This window comes from Alligator mississippiensis, chromosome 1, assembly GCF_030867095.1.
Source record: "Alligator mississippiensis isolate rAllMis1 chromosome 1, rAllMis1, whole genome shotgun sequence".
NCBI lineage: Eukaryota > Metazoa > Chordata > Crocodylia > Alligatoridae > Alligator > Alligator mississippiensis.
The window spans coordinates 262,524,191-262,541,279 of NC_081824.1; the positions used below are offsets into that span (position 1 = coordinate 262,524,191).

The 17,089-nt window shown below is 42.8% G+C and overlaps 1 protein-coding gene across 1 annotated transcript in view; it reads left to right on the top strand.

Moving 5' to 3' along the window:
- IMPG2 (interphotoreceptor matrix proteoglycan 2) overlaps nt 1–9,943 on the top strand; it is a 95,023-nt gene extending 85,080 nt beyond the window's left edge. The window contains exon 19 of the mRNA XM_019476018.2: nt 7,024–9,943. Within this exon, the coding sequence (XP_019331563.2) occupies nt 7,024–7,036 (13 nt within the window). The 3' untranslated portion in view covers nt 7,037–9,943. The remainder of the gene's footprint in view (nt 1–7,023) is intronic.
- Nucleotides 9,944–17,089: the final 7,146 nt, after the last annotated feature.

Consider the following 17,089-nt stretch of genomic DNA (forward strand, 5'->3'; position numbering starts at 1 on the left):
CCTTCAGGGGGATCCACCCCCTGAAGTCCAGTGGACCTGCAACTTAGAGGTCTGAACTCAGTCTGGGAACTCCTTGCCCCTTCCTGTCAGGAAAGGGTGCCAGTGGCTCCTCCCCATTCTCCCCTGGGGAGGAAATGAGAATATTCTCATGGATATACCCAAGACTATGTGTATAATGTAATAGACTAATGTTTACCATAGGTGGATATCTGGGGCAAGTATTACAGTGTACTGAATGGGAAATAGCCTTTAACAAGCAATACTCATTTTCTGAGGAAAGAAATTCAGTGGAGAGAGAGAGACACTAGGGATCATAATGTGTCCAGAAAAAGCAGCCATCAGATTATTCATGGAAATGGACTACCTTTAACTTGTAAACAGCCTAATTTTTCAGCATTGGCTTGAGATGTTAGGTCAGCGGTGGGCACAATATGGCCCATGGGTCAGATCCAGCCTGCCAGGCCATTCTATCAGGCCCACGGGACCCCTAAAAATTTTAGAAAATTATTTTTTATCTGCCCCTGGCTGCCTGTCAAAGATGACAGGCAGCCAGCAGCAGCAGGACCCAGGGGAGCAGGTGGCAGGACCCACCGGCTGAGCAGCAAGGCCGGCCCAGCTCTACCCTGTCCCCAGCCCCCAACTGGAAGCCTCTGCAGCTTCTGGCCTTGCACCCCTGGGGCTGTTCCCTGCCTCCCTCTGTCTGTGTGGAAAGTAAGATAAGATCAGATGGGGAGAGGGGGAGGAGGATAAGTGGAAGACTGTTTCAGTCCTGCTATAGGCATTTTGAATTCCTGGTCATGCCCTTTGGGCTCCCCCTACCTCCCAAGATATGCTGAACTGATTTGTTATAATTTACAATGATGACATTAATTTTTTTCCTGATGATCAGACCCAGCATTCAGAACATGTGCATCAGATCCTGCTCAGGCTCTGAGAAAACCACTTATATATAAAGTTAGAAAAATGTGAGTTTGACAAGACCTCAATTGAATTCTTAGGTTATATAATTTCCCCCCAGGGCCTAACCATGGACCCATGTAAGTTAATCATCATGACTGAATGGACCGCTTTGCAGGATGTAAAGGGGGTCCAATGGTTTCTGGGCTTTGCTAATTTACATAAACATTTTTTCAAAGGGTTCTTACACCTAGTAGCCCTTGTTAAGAAAGAGGTACTGTTTAAATCATCTCAAGAATCCTCAACGGCTTTTGAGACACTAAAAAGATCTTTTACCTTTGCACCTATTTTGGTGTACCCTGACCCCATGAGACCTTTTATAGTGTAAGCCAACTCCTTTAATTTTCTTATAGAAGCTATTCTTTCTACACTTCAGAAACCTTGAACAAGTTGCACATTTGAGCCTTTTACTCCCAAGCCCAGGAACCCTTTCCCCAAAACGAATTATGACATCTGAGACCAGAAACTTCTTGCAATCAAGATAGCTTTCAAGCAGTGGTGGCACCTTCTGGAAGGGGCTTTCCATCCTGGCTAGGTAATTATGGATCATCAGAACTTGGAATATCTCCAAATGAGCTAGAAACTGAATTCATGACAGGTCCACTTGTTGCTTTTTCTTTTCCTGTTTTAATTTCATAATCACATATCATTTGGGAGTCAAGAACCAGAAAGCAGGTGCCCTATCCTCTAAGGATGAATTGTCTACACTAGACATATCACAACCCCAGCCTAAGAACTTGATTCAGGGAACCACTCAGCACAGTCTCCTTAGCCATCCAAATGGCCCTCTTAGATGATCCCCTTGCCAAACAACTGTTCCAGCTGGCAGAACCACTCCAACCCAACTTTTGGTAGTTCATGGGGTTTCTGTTTTTCTGACAGTGCCTATATTTCTCAGATGGTCCTGTAAGATCAAGAATAACAAGGCCCTATAATGACTCACTTCCTGCATGTCACTTTAGACATACTAAAATAGGAGCTCTTAGTCTCCCAACAATTCTGGTGGCCCTGGATGGGGCTTGACGTTAAACAATATGTCTTCACGTGCAATGCGTGTCCAAACTAAGAAAACTCAAGCCTGGATGGATGGTTTACTTCTGCTGTTATCCACACCCATGCTGTCATGGCCAACACTTTCGGTGGATTTCATTATGGACCTCCCACATTCTTAGAACTGTTCCATGATCATTTTTGTGGTGGCTGTGTTAACTAAGATGGCTTATTTTATCCCTGCCCACTCTAGCCCCACTGCTAGCTAAACTGATGACCAGAGGTCCTGGTTTTCTCTGATTTAAAAACAATCCGCAACTTTTGGTTAAAAAAAGTAACCCCAAATTCACATTTTTCTGAGATTAAAATGAAACGGCACACACACACACACACATATAGTGGTGTCTCATTTTAATCATGGGAACATGTGAATTTGGGGTTACTTATTTTTAACAGAAAATTGGGGATTTTTTTAAATTGGAGAAAACCAGGATCCCTGCTGATGACCTATTTCTGAGGCATATATTTTGCCTATGTGACTGCCTGTCTCAGGTGCTCTCTGATCATAGCCCCTAGTTTGTTTCATAATTCTGGCATAAGTTCTATAAGGCCCTGGGCATAGAACCTCTTAACACATCTGCATACCACCCTCAGACTAACGGACAAATACAGCATATAAATCAGTTCTTAGAACAATAACTTAGGTGCTTTTTAAACTTCCATCAGGATAATTGGGTGCCCTTGCTTCTTTCAGAAGAGTCTGTATATAACAATGCTGTCCATATGTCTACAGGCCAGACCCGTTTTCCTCCAACTATGGATTCCATCCCCAGTTCCATCCAGCACCACCTACCTTCCCACAGGTTCATCTAGTGAATGACTTTGTATTGCACCTCCAACAGGTGTAGCAAGAACTAAAAGTTCAGCTTGACTCTGGCAATACCATGTATAAAGACCAGACTGATTGACACTGAGAGCCCAGCCCTCCCCATTTTAGTTGGTGGAAAATACTGGCTCTCTTAAAAAAAAAAATAAAAAAATCAATACCCCGAGACCATCATTCAAACTGAGTCGCTAGCATCTGGGCCCGTTTATGGTAGTGGAACAAATAAACTCTATTGTTTTTAAGTTTTAGTTGCCAAAGACATTAAAGATACACCCCTTTTTCCATATATCCTTATTCAAGCATTTCATCAAAAAGCCCTTTCGTGACTATCTGAACCCAAGCCCACCCCCACTCCATCCATGATAGTGGAAGTCACAAAGAGTATATTGTAAAGCAGGTTTTAGATTCTAAAAGTGTCCAAGGAAAGCTCCATTACTTGATTGACTTGAGGGGCTATGAGTTAAGAATGATCCTGGGAATCAGCATCCACATTCATGTCTTTGAACTAGTGTAGGCTTTCCATCAGAGGTACCCAGAAAAGCCTAATCCCAGACTGCCTGGAAGACAGCCCTGTAAAAGGGAGGGTCAGGGCCTCTGATCAGTCAGGCTTGGTGGGCAGAGCACTTGAATTATCATGCTTGCCTCTGATCCCTGGCTAATGAGAGTGCCCTAGTTTTATGTGGAGGCAAGGAACTGGGTTGGCTGCCACAAATGTCGCTTTTAAGCACACCTGCAGCCTCAGGTTGCAAACACATCTTGATCCAGCCCCAGTCTGTTCCAGCAAGCCTCATATTCACTGCTCCTTCTGATTCTCCTGGTTCCTGACTTGGCTTTGGCTTTTCCTGACCCTGACCTTGGATTTTACCTAGAATTAGACACTGTTTCTCTGACTCCTGGTTTCTGATCTTGGTCTGCTTCTGGATTGTATCTCTTGGATCTCTTGGTCCTTCTGGAACTTGGTCCCCATGGCCTCAGCCCTCCAACCTGCATCCCAGCTCAGCAGTCTGGTAATCCGCACTCTTGCATTGCTGATGCCCTTTGCTGCTCCTCAGGGCCTACCCACAGGCCCAGCTGTGTACATCCCAGTCAAACTCTTACAGTGTGATACAACAAGATAATGAAAAAGGAACTATACAGCAGGGGTGGCCAACCCACAGTACACATGCCACAAGTGGCATAGGCAACATGTGGGTGTCACACAAGTCCTAGGTGCTCAGTAGACAGAGGTGCTAGAATGGTAGTCTGGAGGCTCCAAGTTTTGGTCATGTGGAGCAAAGCAGGATGCTGCTGCCAGAGAAGAGTGTCAGCTATCACCACCAAGAGCCAGCTTAACCCTTTCCTGGCACTGCAGCAGCTGCTAAATTCAGGGCTTTGGGTTCTTGCTCAGTACATAAAACTGGTGGTTGTAGGCCAGGGAAAGTGACATCTTGGTGGCAACACCTCTCTTGTAGCAGCATCCTGCCCCTGCTCTGCTCCACACAAACATAGCCTGAGACTGGAGCCCCCCACCCGGCACAAAGTCATCAGGTGTGTCTTGGTGTAGGTGGTGGGTCAGAGTGCCACTTGGGAAAGGGGCAGGGCTTCACTTGTGCCATGCCAGGCAAAAAGTTTGGCCCCCATTTCTGTAGAGTATCATCTGGTGTAGATACAGTTAAATTACAAGGTAGTTATATTAACCTTCTGAGGTTAACAGTCTGCACTGCTTGAGAAACTTAAGGCCCAAAGCACCTCATAAGACTAAATACTGGACATTTTATTAGTGTGTTTTCAGCTGGCTTCAGTATAGAACAACTGGTCAGTTAACTTCCTGGTTTCTGTAGAACACATCACTATACTATTTAAGAGCTGCTCTGTGGTCAACCAATAGAAGGATCTCCTATTCTTCCTGGTAAAGGATGGCCATCTCAAGGCAGCCTTTGGGGACAAACCTGTCCTGGCTTACAGACAGCCCCCCAACCTCAAATGGTCTCTCTCAAACAACAGACTTATGAACTCCCTTCCTTGCCAACGCCCCAAGCCTTGCAGTGGTTCTAAATGCCTGCTGTGTCCTGACATCAATACAGACCACATCATCACTGGACTTGATAACAAGGAGTACAACATCTAAGGTTCATTCACCCGCAACTCTACCAGTGTTGTATACGCTGCCACCTGCTTACACTGCCATTCTGCAGTCTGGACAGACAGGGTGATCTCTGCATGTAAGAAAGAATGAATACTGATCTGAGGACAGCTGCAGAAATACGTAAAAGCCTGTGGCAGAACACTTCAACTTCCCTGGACGCCCCATTGCTGATCTCAGGACTGCTGTTGTCCAGCCAAAAAAAAAAAAAGAAAAATCAAACCAACTTGAAGGGGGAACTCCAAAACAAGAACTCATCCACAAACTAGAGTATTACATTTGGTTTAAACAGGGACTATGATTCTAATCTCATTACCTGGATTAGCCTTTGTTGACCCCCTTTGTTTCTCTGGGTTTACTGTTGGTTTGCTTTTCTCTCCTACCATTCTCACCTCTCTCTCTCTCTCTCTCCCTCTCTCCCTGCTCCTTGTCTTTTTGTATTTCAGTTTCTCCTCTTTATAATCTGCTTTCTGCATGCCCTTTCACAGCATCCGATTAAGTGAACTTGGGTTCACAAAAGCCTATGCTCGCTCTCTCTATGTATATCTTATTTAGTTAGTCTATAAAGGTGCATATCTATCTTGCCTTCTGACTGAGTTCTGACTAACATGGCTAACTAACTCTCTCCAACCAGAAGATACAATTTCACACATTTAAATAAATTACCAGTACTATACTGATGATCTACCACCAGCAAAAAGCTTATGGAGTTAGCAACACTACTTAGGTGTCTTCTGTATCTTGAAGAGAGTTAAACATAAGTGTCCACACCGGAGGACAGGCTAGTGATCTAGGCTGACCTGGATAAACTGAGTAAGTGGATGGGTACTAACCTGATGATGTTCAATGTAGATAAATGTAAGGTACTCCGCTTCGGGAGAAAAAACCTGCATCGCGCTTATAGGCTCAGCAGTGCTACACTTGCTAGTACCACAGCTGAAAGAAACTTGGGGGTCATAATTGACCACAAGATGAACATGAGCCACCAATGCAATGTCGCAGTTGGCAAAGCAAACAATACTCTGGCTTGTATCCATAGATGCTTCTCAAGTAAATCTCAGGATGTCATCCTCCTGCTGTACTCGGCCTTGGTGAGGCCGCAGCTGGAGTACTGCATCCAAGTCTGGGCTCCACAATTCAAGAAGGATGTCGAGAAGCTTGAGAGAGTCCAAAAGAGAGCCATGCGCATGATCAGAGGGCAAGAGAACAGGCCTTTTGATGAGAGGCTGAGAGCCATGGGACTCTTCAGCCTGGAAAAGCGCAGGCTCAGGGGGGACCTGGTGGCTGCTTGTAAGTACATAAGGAGTGTACATCAGGATTTGGGAGAACGTCTGTTTACCAGAGAGCCCCAAGGAAAAACAAGGACCAACTGTCATAAACTCCTATAAAACCGTTTTAGGCTGGACATAAGGGAAAATTTCTTTACTGTCCGAGCCCCCAAGACCTGGACTAGATTCCCTCCAGAGGTGGTGTAGGCACCTATTCTGGACTCATTCAAGAAGTGTTTGGATGCTTATCTTGCTGACCCCAGCTGTCCTCCTGCCCTTGGGGCAGGGGGCTGGACTTGATGATCTTCGAGGTCCCTTCCAGCCCTAGTGTCTATGAAATCTATGAAATAAGGGTTAAAACTGAGTACTTAATTTAATTAAGCAATTAATGCAATCCCATCAATATTACCTCTTTCAGTAGTGTTACTTTAGCTATCTGGATGTTTAAAATTACAGCAGTTCTACTTCAAGGGTATTAGCATTAGATATCTAGAGATATCTAACTAGATATCTAATCTAATGCTAAGAGATTAAAAAAATAAAGATCTAGGCAGCTACATTAGCAAAATGTTGCCTAACAAGTCTGAGATAAAATGTCTATTTCTTTAATTTCAGAATAAATGAACCCCATATTTTCTCTGTGTCAGTACAGTAGTTCATATTTTTCTTTATATTGTAAAGGATCATCATCTATATCTTCCACAGCTGGAAAGTAGCAAAGTCTGCCTAGAATAAAAGATCTGAAACAAAGTCTAAAGAAGAACTTATCTTAATCACTGCTATTCTGTTTTTCATTTCAGGAAGCTGCTTTAAAAAAACACCTTGAAACCAGTAGAAAGCTTGTGGGAGATGAAGAGAACCTCATTCCCATAGTAATGGGCACAGATGTAACTGCAAAGTTACTTATATTCTTTTTCTTGCATGGATTGTAACACTACTGGATGGGTACAGATGTTTTCTAAATGAATGACTAAATGTAGCGATGCCCATTTATCTCGATTTTCTCTGGCTTTTCTGCATGCCGTTACATTCCTAGGTGGTGACCAGAAGTTGCAGAGATCATGAAAGTTCATTTTACTTACTTTAAAGCAGGAAGAAGCATTTTTTGAGCTGGATTTTAAAGTGTGTACGTATGATCATACCCCACACGGATTCTTCCCTTGGTACATGAAGGCAACGTTTAAAATGAAATGAGCTTTTAAAATTCTTCTTATGTGTTTCTCCCATCCCTCATGGGGGGCGTTTAGTGGTTTCTAAGGTAAAGTAACAGCGGGAGAAAATAATTGTGATATAAGTGAGAGTTCTGTAGGATGTTACTGTTTCTGCTCAAGTGACATTAGCACTATTTAAGACAGTCCGGTTATAAACACAGAAGATGCATAGAGTTACGCAGCTAGAGAAATGGATAGCTAGCTGAGTTAACCTTTTTTGTCTCTGACAGTCACATGCTGCATAACAGCATTTAGCTTAGAGTGCTCATAAGGAATCTCACATCCCACTGTATTCCTTATCTTCAACAATGCTGGCATTCAACTACTTCACTTGTCTCTTTGTGAGATAATGCAATACTTCAACAAAGGTATTTGCCACCAAAACACATACTACACATAATGAATACATTCTGTTTCTGTTCTTTCTTGTTAGATGAACACTTGGAACAAAAAGGGCTAAATACCTCCCCTCCCCTTCTCTTCCTTCCCCCCCCACAAAATATTGTGTAAAGATAATTTTTTAAGTGACTAATGTTTTTTTTTATCATGATGTTATTTGGACTGTAGACAATTTTTTTAAATTCTGATTTTGTAGATTAGTAAGCACATTATTTATTGTACTTTCCTACCGATTGGCTATTTTCATAATGGAAATAATTGCTCTTTAGAAAGATGAATATTTCACTACACCAAACTGACATGCAAACTCAACTCTAGTTCTTTATTCCTTTGGCACTGAATCTTTTAAAAATTGTGAGCCTTTAGGTTTTAGATGAAAGCTGAGCAAATGCTCATTAAAATTCAGCTTACTAATATTTTATCACTATTAACTGAATAATGCATTAGCCATTCATCAGGTCCAATTCAAAATAGACCCTATTTTTTAGTCAAATTGTACTATTTAACAATGCGTATAACTGTCAGTTTTGCCTACTGTGTTTCAGATGGCAGTAGGCTCCAATGGAAAAAAGTGACCTCATTTCTGGCTTAGTGGAAGCTCAATGTAAGAGTCTTGAAAAAAAAATTAAGAAAAACGTAACTTTAGACTGGAAAATGGTATAATCACTTAACACAGAGAGAAAAAAAACACGTGGTCTATTCATAGTAGCAGAGATTGTATGGAGATATGCTTCAGAGACAATGTTTTGGGCTCCTCTGAGCCCTTAAAGCCAATAAACTGTATACCTACTACCATGAAGAGAAAGGAGACTCCAAGTACAGATGTCATGAGACTTTTGGTCAGTCACATCTCTGGTATTTAATAATGGTCATCAACATTTTCTACCTGCTTTAATAATGACTGTTTTATTACAAGTTGTGTTTTTAACCTTTCACTGGCAAATAAGGTTGGCTTTTTACCCAAGATCCAACAGTCTAGGCCTAGGAGTGCCAACCACACCATCCAGTACTTTTCCAAAACCTTTTACAGCTTGGTCATGGCACGAGGTACTAAGTTAGACACTTAAGCTGAACAAGAGGGCAAGCAGGTTCCTTAAAGTTTAAAGAATATACTTTGAGTTAATTCCACTAGCAATCCTTAGCATGTCTGAGGGGATTTCACCAAAATGGCGGGTTATCCTCCCTTATTTCAGTGCCAGGGGTACAGATTCATAGCTCCAATTATTAAGTATCCAGAAAAATTCAAGCACTGGCAAGAAATCAGTTTGCAACTGTCAAAGTAAGCAAGCTACAATAATATAGGACAGTGTTCATTGATTAGGTGGTGCTTAGTAAGGCTGGAGGCCAGATGCAGTGGAGAGCCAGTAGGTGCTGTGCACTGCCTACATAATCCAGCCTTTAAAGCTGACTTCAGCTGCCCAAGCAGACTCTAGAGCAGTAAAGGGATGAACCTCTGGTGAGTATAGAGCTAACATAAAATGGCAGCACCAGGGAAGATTGAGACAGATAGGACATCTGTGTAATAAGATAGTCTTCACTTACTGCTTCGAGCCCCTGTGGCCATCACAATGCACTATAGTGAGGATAGGTACAAAGCTGAGTGTTGCGTTACTGTTGTTCAGCATTCTCTTGCTTGCATTTCTGTGTGGTTGCGACCAAGAATCTGGTCTCAAACTGTATTCGTCTATGAAGTGGTGCATTTTCAGTTTGGTGTGTGGAGAACAAGCTGTGCCCCTCCACCCAGTGGCTGCTTCTTGGTACATTGACATTTTATTTTGTAATGCAGAGGGAAGGTTAAAATTAGAGAACAGTCTGAATGTCACATTTGTACGGTACCAAAACTTAAGGGAGAAGAATGCACTGGAAATCTGTAAGCTTTCTAATTATCTCCTGGTCTTTAATGAGTTGAAATGAAAACTGCTGGTAAGCAACTGAATTTTGCAAATTGGACCCATCTGTAATTAAATCTATACGTTAGTATAGTATCCCTTAGCACAACCGTAGAGGAAGGGAAGAGGAGGTATTTCATTGTATATACAGTGAATATTTTTCTTTTTATATATGATGGTGTCTTATTTTCACTGCAATAAACTTTTTGGTTTCAAGACTCTTTCTGTATATTTTCCCCTAAAATATTGTCAGTTTGTAAAAAAAAAAATGCTGTTTGCTGCAGGGACCAATAGTTCAGTACTGGAATGGAGACAGTATTTACCATAAAGGTTTCTGTTACTTGGAACAGATTTTTTTTTTAAACAGATCTGGCTGAATTGTTAAACTCTTTTGTTAACAAGAGTGCCAAGTGCAGTCCACTATGATTTGTGGGATCATATTAGTCTGGAAATTCATTCCAGGAAGCACATAACTCTAGATTAGCTAGTCTCTCATTTTAAAGTTTGAGACCAAATCGGAGAACAAGAATATATTGTTGCTTAGGTGATGACAAACAAACATTCTGAAAAATCGTTAAACTATTTGACCATTACAAATAATGAATCTTAAAGTCAGTCCGGATGGGTTTATGACCTTGCTAATCTAAGAAACTAAGGCCATTTGAACACAGCATGGGGGTTTACTTTGCCCTGAATTGAAGTGGTGTGTTTTTAAAAACACCACTTAAATTTAAGGCGAATTAAACCCCTGTGGCATATCCACAAGGGTTGGGCCCAATCCTTAACTGTCTCTCTGGCAGTGGGGAGAGGAGGGTGACCTGCAGGTGGGCCGAGTGGTCCCTGAGTGGGGGGAGGGGGGGGGCATGGCTGGTGCTTCCCTCTGCTGCAGCAGTGGTACCTCCCAGGTGGCACCCACATGAAGGCACCCCGCGCAGGTGGTCCCGGGGGGCACCACAGCTGCGGAGGGAAGCACCAGGCTCCCATGCAGCTCAGGCAGGCAGGCTCTGAGGAGGGGGAAAAAAAAGAGATCAGGCTCGCCACTTTTTGTTTTCCTTCAGTGGAGCCTGCCTGCACAGGCTGCTGCTGGGCTGCCTGCTGGGGCTGCCTGCACAGCCTTTGAGCTGCATGGGGCCTGGTGCTTCCCTCCACAGCTGTAAGGTAGCAAACTAAAACACCACAGAGATATTTTATATTGCTGCATCTCAAAGTCATTTAACTTGCAATAAATACACTGCCAGAGGTGCAAACCACAGTGCAATTAACATGCAATACGCCACTGGATGTGCAAGCAGCAATGCCATTAAAGCGGTGCAAAAGAGCATTTAACCCGCTTTAAAGGCCAATTTTCTGGTGTGTACACAGGCCCTAAGTACATAACAGATAGGATATATAAAAGGTGCTCAAACTGTCTTTTACATAGCACCAGTTTCAGTGATATCAAATACTTTATTTACTCACCTACCTCATGCACCTTTCCCCCCTAAAAAATTAGCCTTCCAAAATTGAGGTTCATTTCTTGAAGTGGGAAGTTAGTTTCTCTGTGGAGCATAGAGGCACCCCACTTTGATTCATGTTCCACCCAAAATTTAAAACAAACCGTCTGAGAGCAGCAAAGGCATTTCTGTTCAGGCAGCTGAGGGAGTCAATTTTGTTTAATGGCTCATTGCTCTTCATTTCACAGGTGTCATCTCTCTATTGTAATAGTCTTGATGTTTTATGATGTTCCATGAATCAAGCTAATATTTCTTCTGTACATTTTGCTGTCTGCTAGCTGCTCCTAGTCTCTCTCTTCCTATTTCACAGCCCCACAGACTGTTTTTAGTTCTTTTCAAATTCGTAGGTCCACCCATGGAGACAAGTCTTCCACAGCAGCTACATTTTCATCTTCTGGCTGAGCAGAAAAGGGAGGATAAGGAAGCCAAAGACTAGGCTCTGGACCTGCTCTATGCAGGTACAGAGAAAAAAATGTATCTATTTCATTTTGCCTTCCCAAAAACAAGCTGCATGTGGCATGTGAGAAAATACAGTATGCAAAACCAACCAGTTTCAGCCCTCAAGACAGAGCTTGCTGTTACATCCAACCAAGAGGAGTAGGAACAGAAAATTGCCTGAGTCCTTGGAAAAGGGTAGAAACCACACAACAACTTAACTGGTGATAACTGTTTTGTGTGTTCATTATACTGTATGGTGAGTTGAAGCTAAATGCGTTTCATTCAGGAGCAAGTTATTAGTTAGCTTCCACCTACCATGGGACAGAGCAGATAGAAGACATTTACTGTGTGTTAAGTTGATCTGTGGTAAGTCCCCACACTTTTTAACATGGTATAACTCTGATACCATCTTGTTATTTTTCCATTGTGCTGCTCTTGTTCTTGTCCCACGTAACTGGAATGAGAGTTGAGCTTGTTTGATACTTCAGAGGTATCATGCATGTTTTCAGGGCTGCTATTTCAGCTCTTTAACCAAGTACATTCTTTGAAAATTAGTTGTTTTATCAATACAAAGATTGATTCTCATTCCCATTACTGGGTTTCAAAATCAGAGATGAAGACATTTGAATATCACCTCCTAGCCCTTTCCTGCTGAGAACTTTGCTTTTAATAGTTATATGAATAAAGAGACAGGTGAAGACAGATCAGTGATTCTCAGCCAGGTGCCTTGAGATCCTTCAAAGAGCCAATGGGGTGCCACATGTTGCTAGCAGTATTAGGAGTGCTATATTTTTTGAAGGATGCCTCAATTCTATTAAGGTTGAAAACCACTCTATTAGAGTCTAATAATAATAAAACCTGATAGGCTTGTAAGTACAATGATTGATGTTCATTTTGCAAAAGTATTGAATTTAGTCAGACATGTTTTATTTTTATGCTACAGCTAAAGTCCAAGACATAGAGATCATAGAAAATTCGGGTTGTAAGGGACCTCGGGAGGTCATCTAATCCAACCCTCTAATTAGATCATACCAACCAAGGCTTTGTCTAGCAGAGTTTTAAAAACCTCCAAGGATGGAGAATCTACTACAGGGGCGGGCAACTATTTTGGCAGAGGGCCGTTTACTGAGTTCTGGCAAGCCATCGAGGGCCACATGACAGGCAGCCCAGAGCAGATAAATATTAATTTTCTAAATTTTTTAGGGGCCCTGTGGGATAGATAGAATGGCCTGGAAGGGCACATCCGGCCTGGGCTGCATTTTGCCCACCCCTGGTCTACAACCTCTCTGGGTAACTTGTTCCAGTGCTTTACTACCTTCCTAGTGAGAGAGTTTTTTCTCATATCTAACCTATACTTCCCTTAATGCAACTTGAAAGTGTTGCTTTTTCTTTCATCTGCCACCTCTGAGAACAGTCCAGGTCCATCCTCTTTGGAATCACCATCAAGTAGCTGAGGGCTGCTGTTAAATCCGCTCTCAGTCTTCTCTTCTCTAGACAAAATGCACCCAATTCCCTCAGTCTCTCTTCAGAAGTCATGTGCCCCAGCCCTCTAATAATTTTCGTTGTCCTGAGCTGGACTCTCTTTAATTTGTCCACATTCCTTCTATGGGTGGGGACAAAACTAGATACTGTACTCTATATGTGGCCTCACCAGTGCGGAATTAGAGAGGAATAATAATTTTCCTTGATCTGCTGGCAACGCTCCTACTAATGCAGCCCAGTATGCTGGTAGCCCTCTTCACAACAGGGCAAACTGATGGCTCATTCAGCTTATTGTCCACTATAACCCCCAGGTCCTTTTCTGTAGAGGTGCTGCTAAGCCAGTCGCTTCCCAGGCTGTACTGGTACATGAGATTGCTCTGTCCTAAGTGCAGGACTTTGCACTTGTCCATGTTGAACCTCATGAGATTTCTTTTGGTCCAGTCCTCTAATTTTTTGAAGTCACTCTGAATCCTAGCCTTAGCTTCTAGCTTATCTACTGCTTCTCCCAACTTGATGCCATCTGCAAACTTGCTAAGGGTGCACTCTATCCCACCTTCCAGGTTGTTGATGAAGATATTGGACAAAACTGGCCCCAGGACCAACCCCTGGGCGACTCCACTTGATACTAGCTACCAACTAGACATTAAGCCATTCATGGATGACTGGTGCCACCTTAGTCGGGGGGGGGCACGTGCACCACCTTCCCCCCACCCCCCACAACCACTCTTGCTGCCTGGGGGGGGGGGGTGTCCCCTTGCAGCCAATCTTGCTGCCCGGGCCTGCGGCAGATCTCACTGCCTAGTGGGAGTTACCCCATGGCCGATCATTGCAGCTGCTTCTGGGAGTGGCTGCAGCAATTGGCTGGCAATTACAGGCAGGGCACCAGTGCTCCCACCTGCCCCCCCGCCCATTGCCTAAGTGGTGAGCACGGCCGATCAGGGGGTGCACTGGCACTCTCAGGGGGTGTGCATGAGCACCCCTGTACACCCCCTATGCATTGCCACTAGAGCCATTAATTACTACCTTTTCAGACTAACAATCCAGACAGTTTTTTATCTACCTTACAGTCCATTCATCCAGCCCATGCTTCCTTAGCTTTCTTATGAGAATGTTGTGGGAGACTGTATTAAAAGCCTTGCTAAAATTAAGGTACATCACATCCATTGGTCTCCCTGCATCCACATGGCCTCACAGACGTGTATATGTCCAGCTTTTCTAAACAGTCAATAACCTGTTCTTTCACCACTGTTGGCTGCTCACCTCCTCCCTGAACTGTGCTGCCAGGTCTGGGAGCTGACTTTGCATGTGAAGACTGAGGCCATTCAGCCTTTTCATCATCTCTGTCACTAGGGTGCCTCCCCCATTCAGTAAGGGACCCACAATTTCTCTGATCTTCCTCTTGTTGCATACATATTTGTAGAAAACATTTTTGTTACCCTTCATGTCCCTTGCTACCTGCAACTCCAGTTGTACTTTGGCCTTCCTGATTTCATTCCTGCACGCCTGAGTATTACTCTTGTCCTCCTCCCTAGTTGTTGTGTCCAAGTTTCCATATGAAGTATCGCACCAAGTATCAGTTATGCCAATTTTATTGTACTTCAAAATTTTATTAGAACTCCCAATTCTTCCTGCTTATTTTCCATGCTTCTCAAATTCGTATATAAAGATCTTAGATAACTAATTGATTGCCCTAATTTCTCACTGAGAGAATTGCTAATGTCCTCCATATTGCCTCCTCCTACTTGGTTTTTATCCAGGTCACCTGGCTCTAAACTAATCTGCAGGCTTTTGTTTTTTAACTTAATTTAAAGCACCTTTCATTAAATTAAGGAACCCTGTATACAAAGACTTTCTTTCCACTCCTTATCTTTCTAACAGTTCTTATACAAATGAAAACAAAGAAATATGCTCCACAAACTGACCTACAAAAAGCTGAATGGGGCTTTATTTTGGGGTCTCCCAAAGCCTCACCATTCTACATTGATGCCTGTGATTTCATAGACAAACTGGTAACTCAACATGTATTTCACATCTTTAGTGTATATATTTTTTTACACATTTAGTAACCTTGAGACTGGCCATCATAGAAACCAAAAAACTGCATCTTCAGCAATAATTCTTGGTCTTCAACCCCAAAGACTCCAAATCAGATTGTTTCAATTCTATTCTCTGGGATCTATATTAGTCACCTGCCCTTCCCAGTTAAGATACTTACCCATGACTCTCAACCTGAGGGTACCTCACCCCTCACTTAGTACTGAAGTCAGTGGTGGGGGGAGAGGGAAGAACATGCTAAATAAAAACCCAGTAGCTTCTCACAGGCCAGCAAGCTTTCTGCTTGGCCTACAACCAGTGTGGCCCTTTCACAACACAGAGCTACAGAATGATCCACGCAGAACATATTATAAGGGGGGTGTGTGTGCAGGGGGGGCTATTTTTCAGCTGCAGGTTACACTTTTTGGATTCTTGCAGGCTACAATAGTTACTTGATAACCTAAGCTGATCACCTGTTCTTTAGTTAAGCAAACAGGCATTCAGTGAAGCTTTAAACTTCTGAAACTACACTATTCTTTTTTTTTAAAGTGTTATGTGGCTTTCAGGTATGTGAGTGGAGTTTCTGCTATACCTAAATAGCTGATTACCCCAAAACGTTCTGCCCTAGGGAAAGGCTTGTGGATACAAACAGCAGCGGTAATATGGCTAATAGATGTAGAAACTCAGATTGTTATATATAATGATGAAAACAATAAGCATGGAGATTGTTAACTGAAGGGGAGGAGGCAGTTTTCCAGCAGAAAACATGTACCCCATCCAGTCAGACACGCATACCACCAGAGTGGTCTTGAAGTAACCAATATAAGAAAACTCACTTGGTTCTGCTGAAGCAGATTACACAACAGCACACTGGAAAAGATTACTGGCCTCTGACGGAGAAGGAAAGGGACTTAGGCAATTTTAGAGAGAGCTCAAACTTTGTAAAAGGCTAATGGATCAACTCCTAGAATGACCTGCAGGTAACACTTTGCTGTGGTGCATTGTTTACATCTAATTTGTCCAGAGAGTATTTTTGCTCTTTCCTTCTATTCCTGTCAGAGCGGAAGATCAAGGTAAGAGGTTTATGATTAACTAGAATGTTTTATGGAGCTCTAAGAAATCAAAGGTGAGCTCTTCACAGCAACTTCATGGGCAGATGATTATTTTATGAGTGATCATTCTGTACAAACTTCCTGCAACTGCATTTTTAGATGTCATCTTTTGTAGTTGTCCCATAAGTGGTTTGTCCAACAACCACAGCCTACACTGGTGGCAATACACTGGTATTTCTACAGAGTATCTATAGCAAATCTTGACTTCGCTCCACATTTGCTCCTGGGAAGAAGGCATGTGTTTATGCTTCTGCCTAAAATCTGCACTTCTGCCCTGTGACATGCTCCCAAGGCTCCCAATACCATCAGTAAGAACCTCATTCATGCATATGTCACTTCTATATGATCTATATGCACAGACATTAAGTTCAACACTAGACATATGTAGCTAGCAGGAAGAAGAATTGGCAGGTAGACTCCTTAAATAAACTGAAATTAAGGGTTCAAGTTTACCTTCCATAGACCTTAGCTTCCCTATGACCCTACTGGGTTTTAAGAGTGAACTGTATAATGTTTTTTCACACTTGATGAGAACAAATGCAGGAGTTGCTAATACAGCTGTCAGAGTAAAGAATCCACTTACAACATCAAGGCAACACAATCCACTTTCTAAATAGGTATTACTCATCTCAGAAAGGAGAAGCGAGAGACTAAATGGAGAGGAACAAGATTTAGAACGTGCAGAGATAACTACTTAGCCTAGGCTCGTAGGTGAACTCAGAACATGCATCCCTACCTGTGACAGCACAAAGCATGGCAACCGCAGCCATTTTCATTCAAGGTTACAGCCACAAGAGGAGGAAGAGAT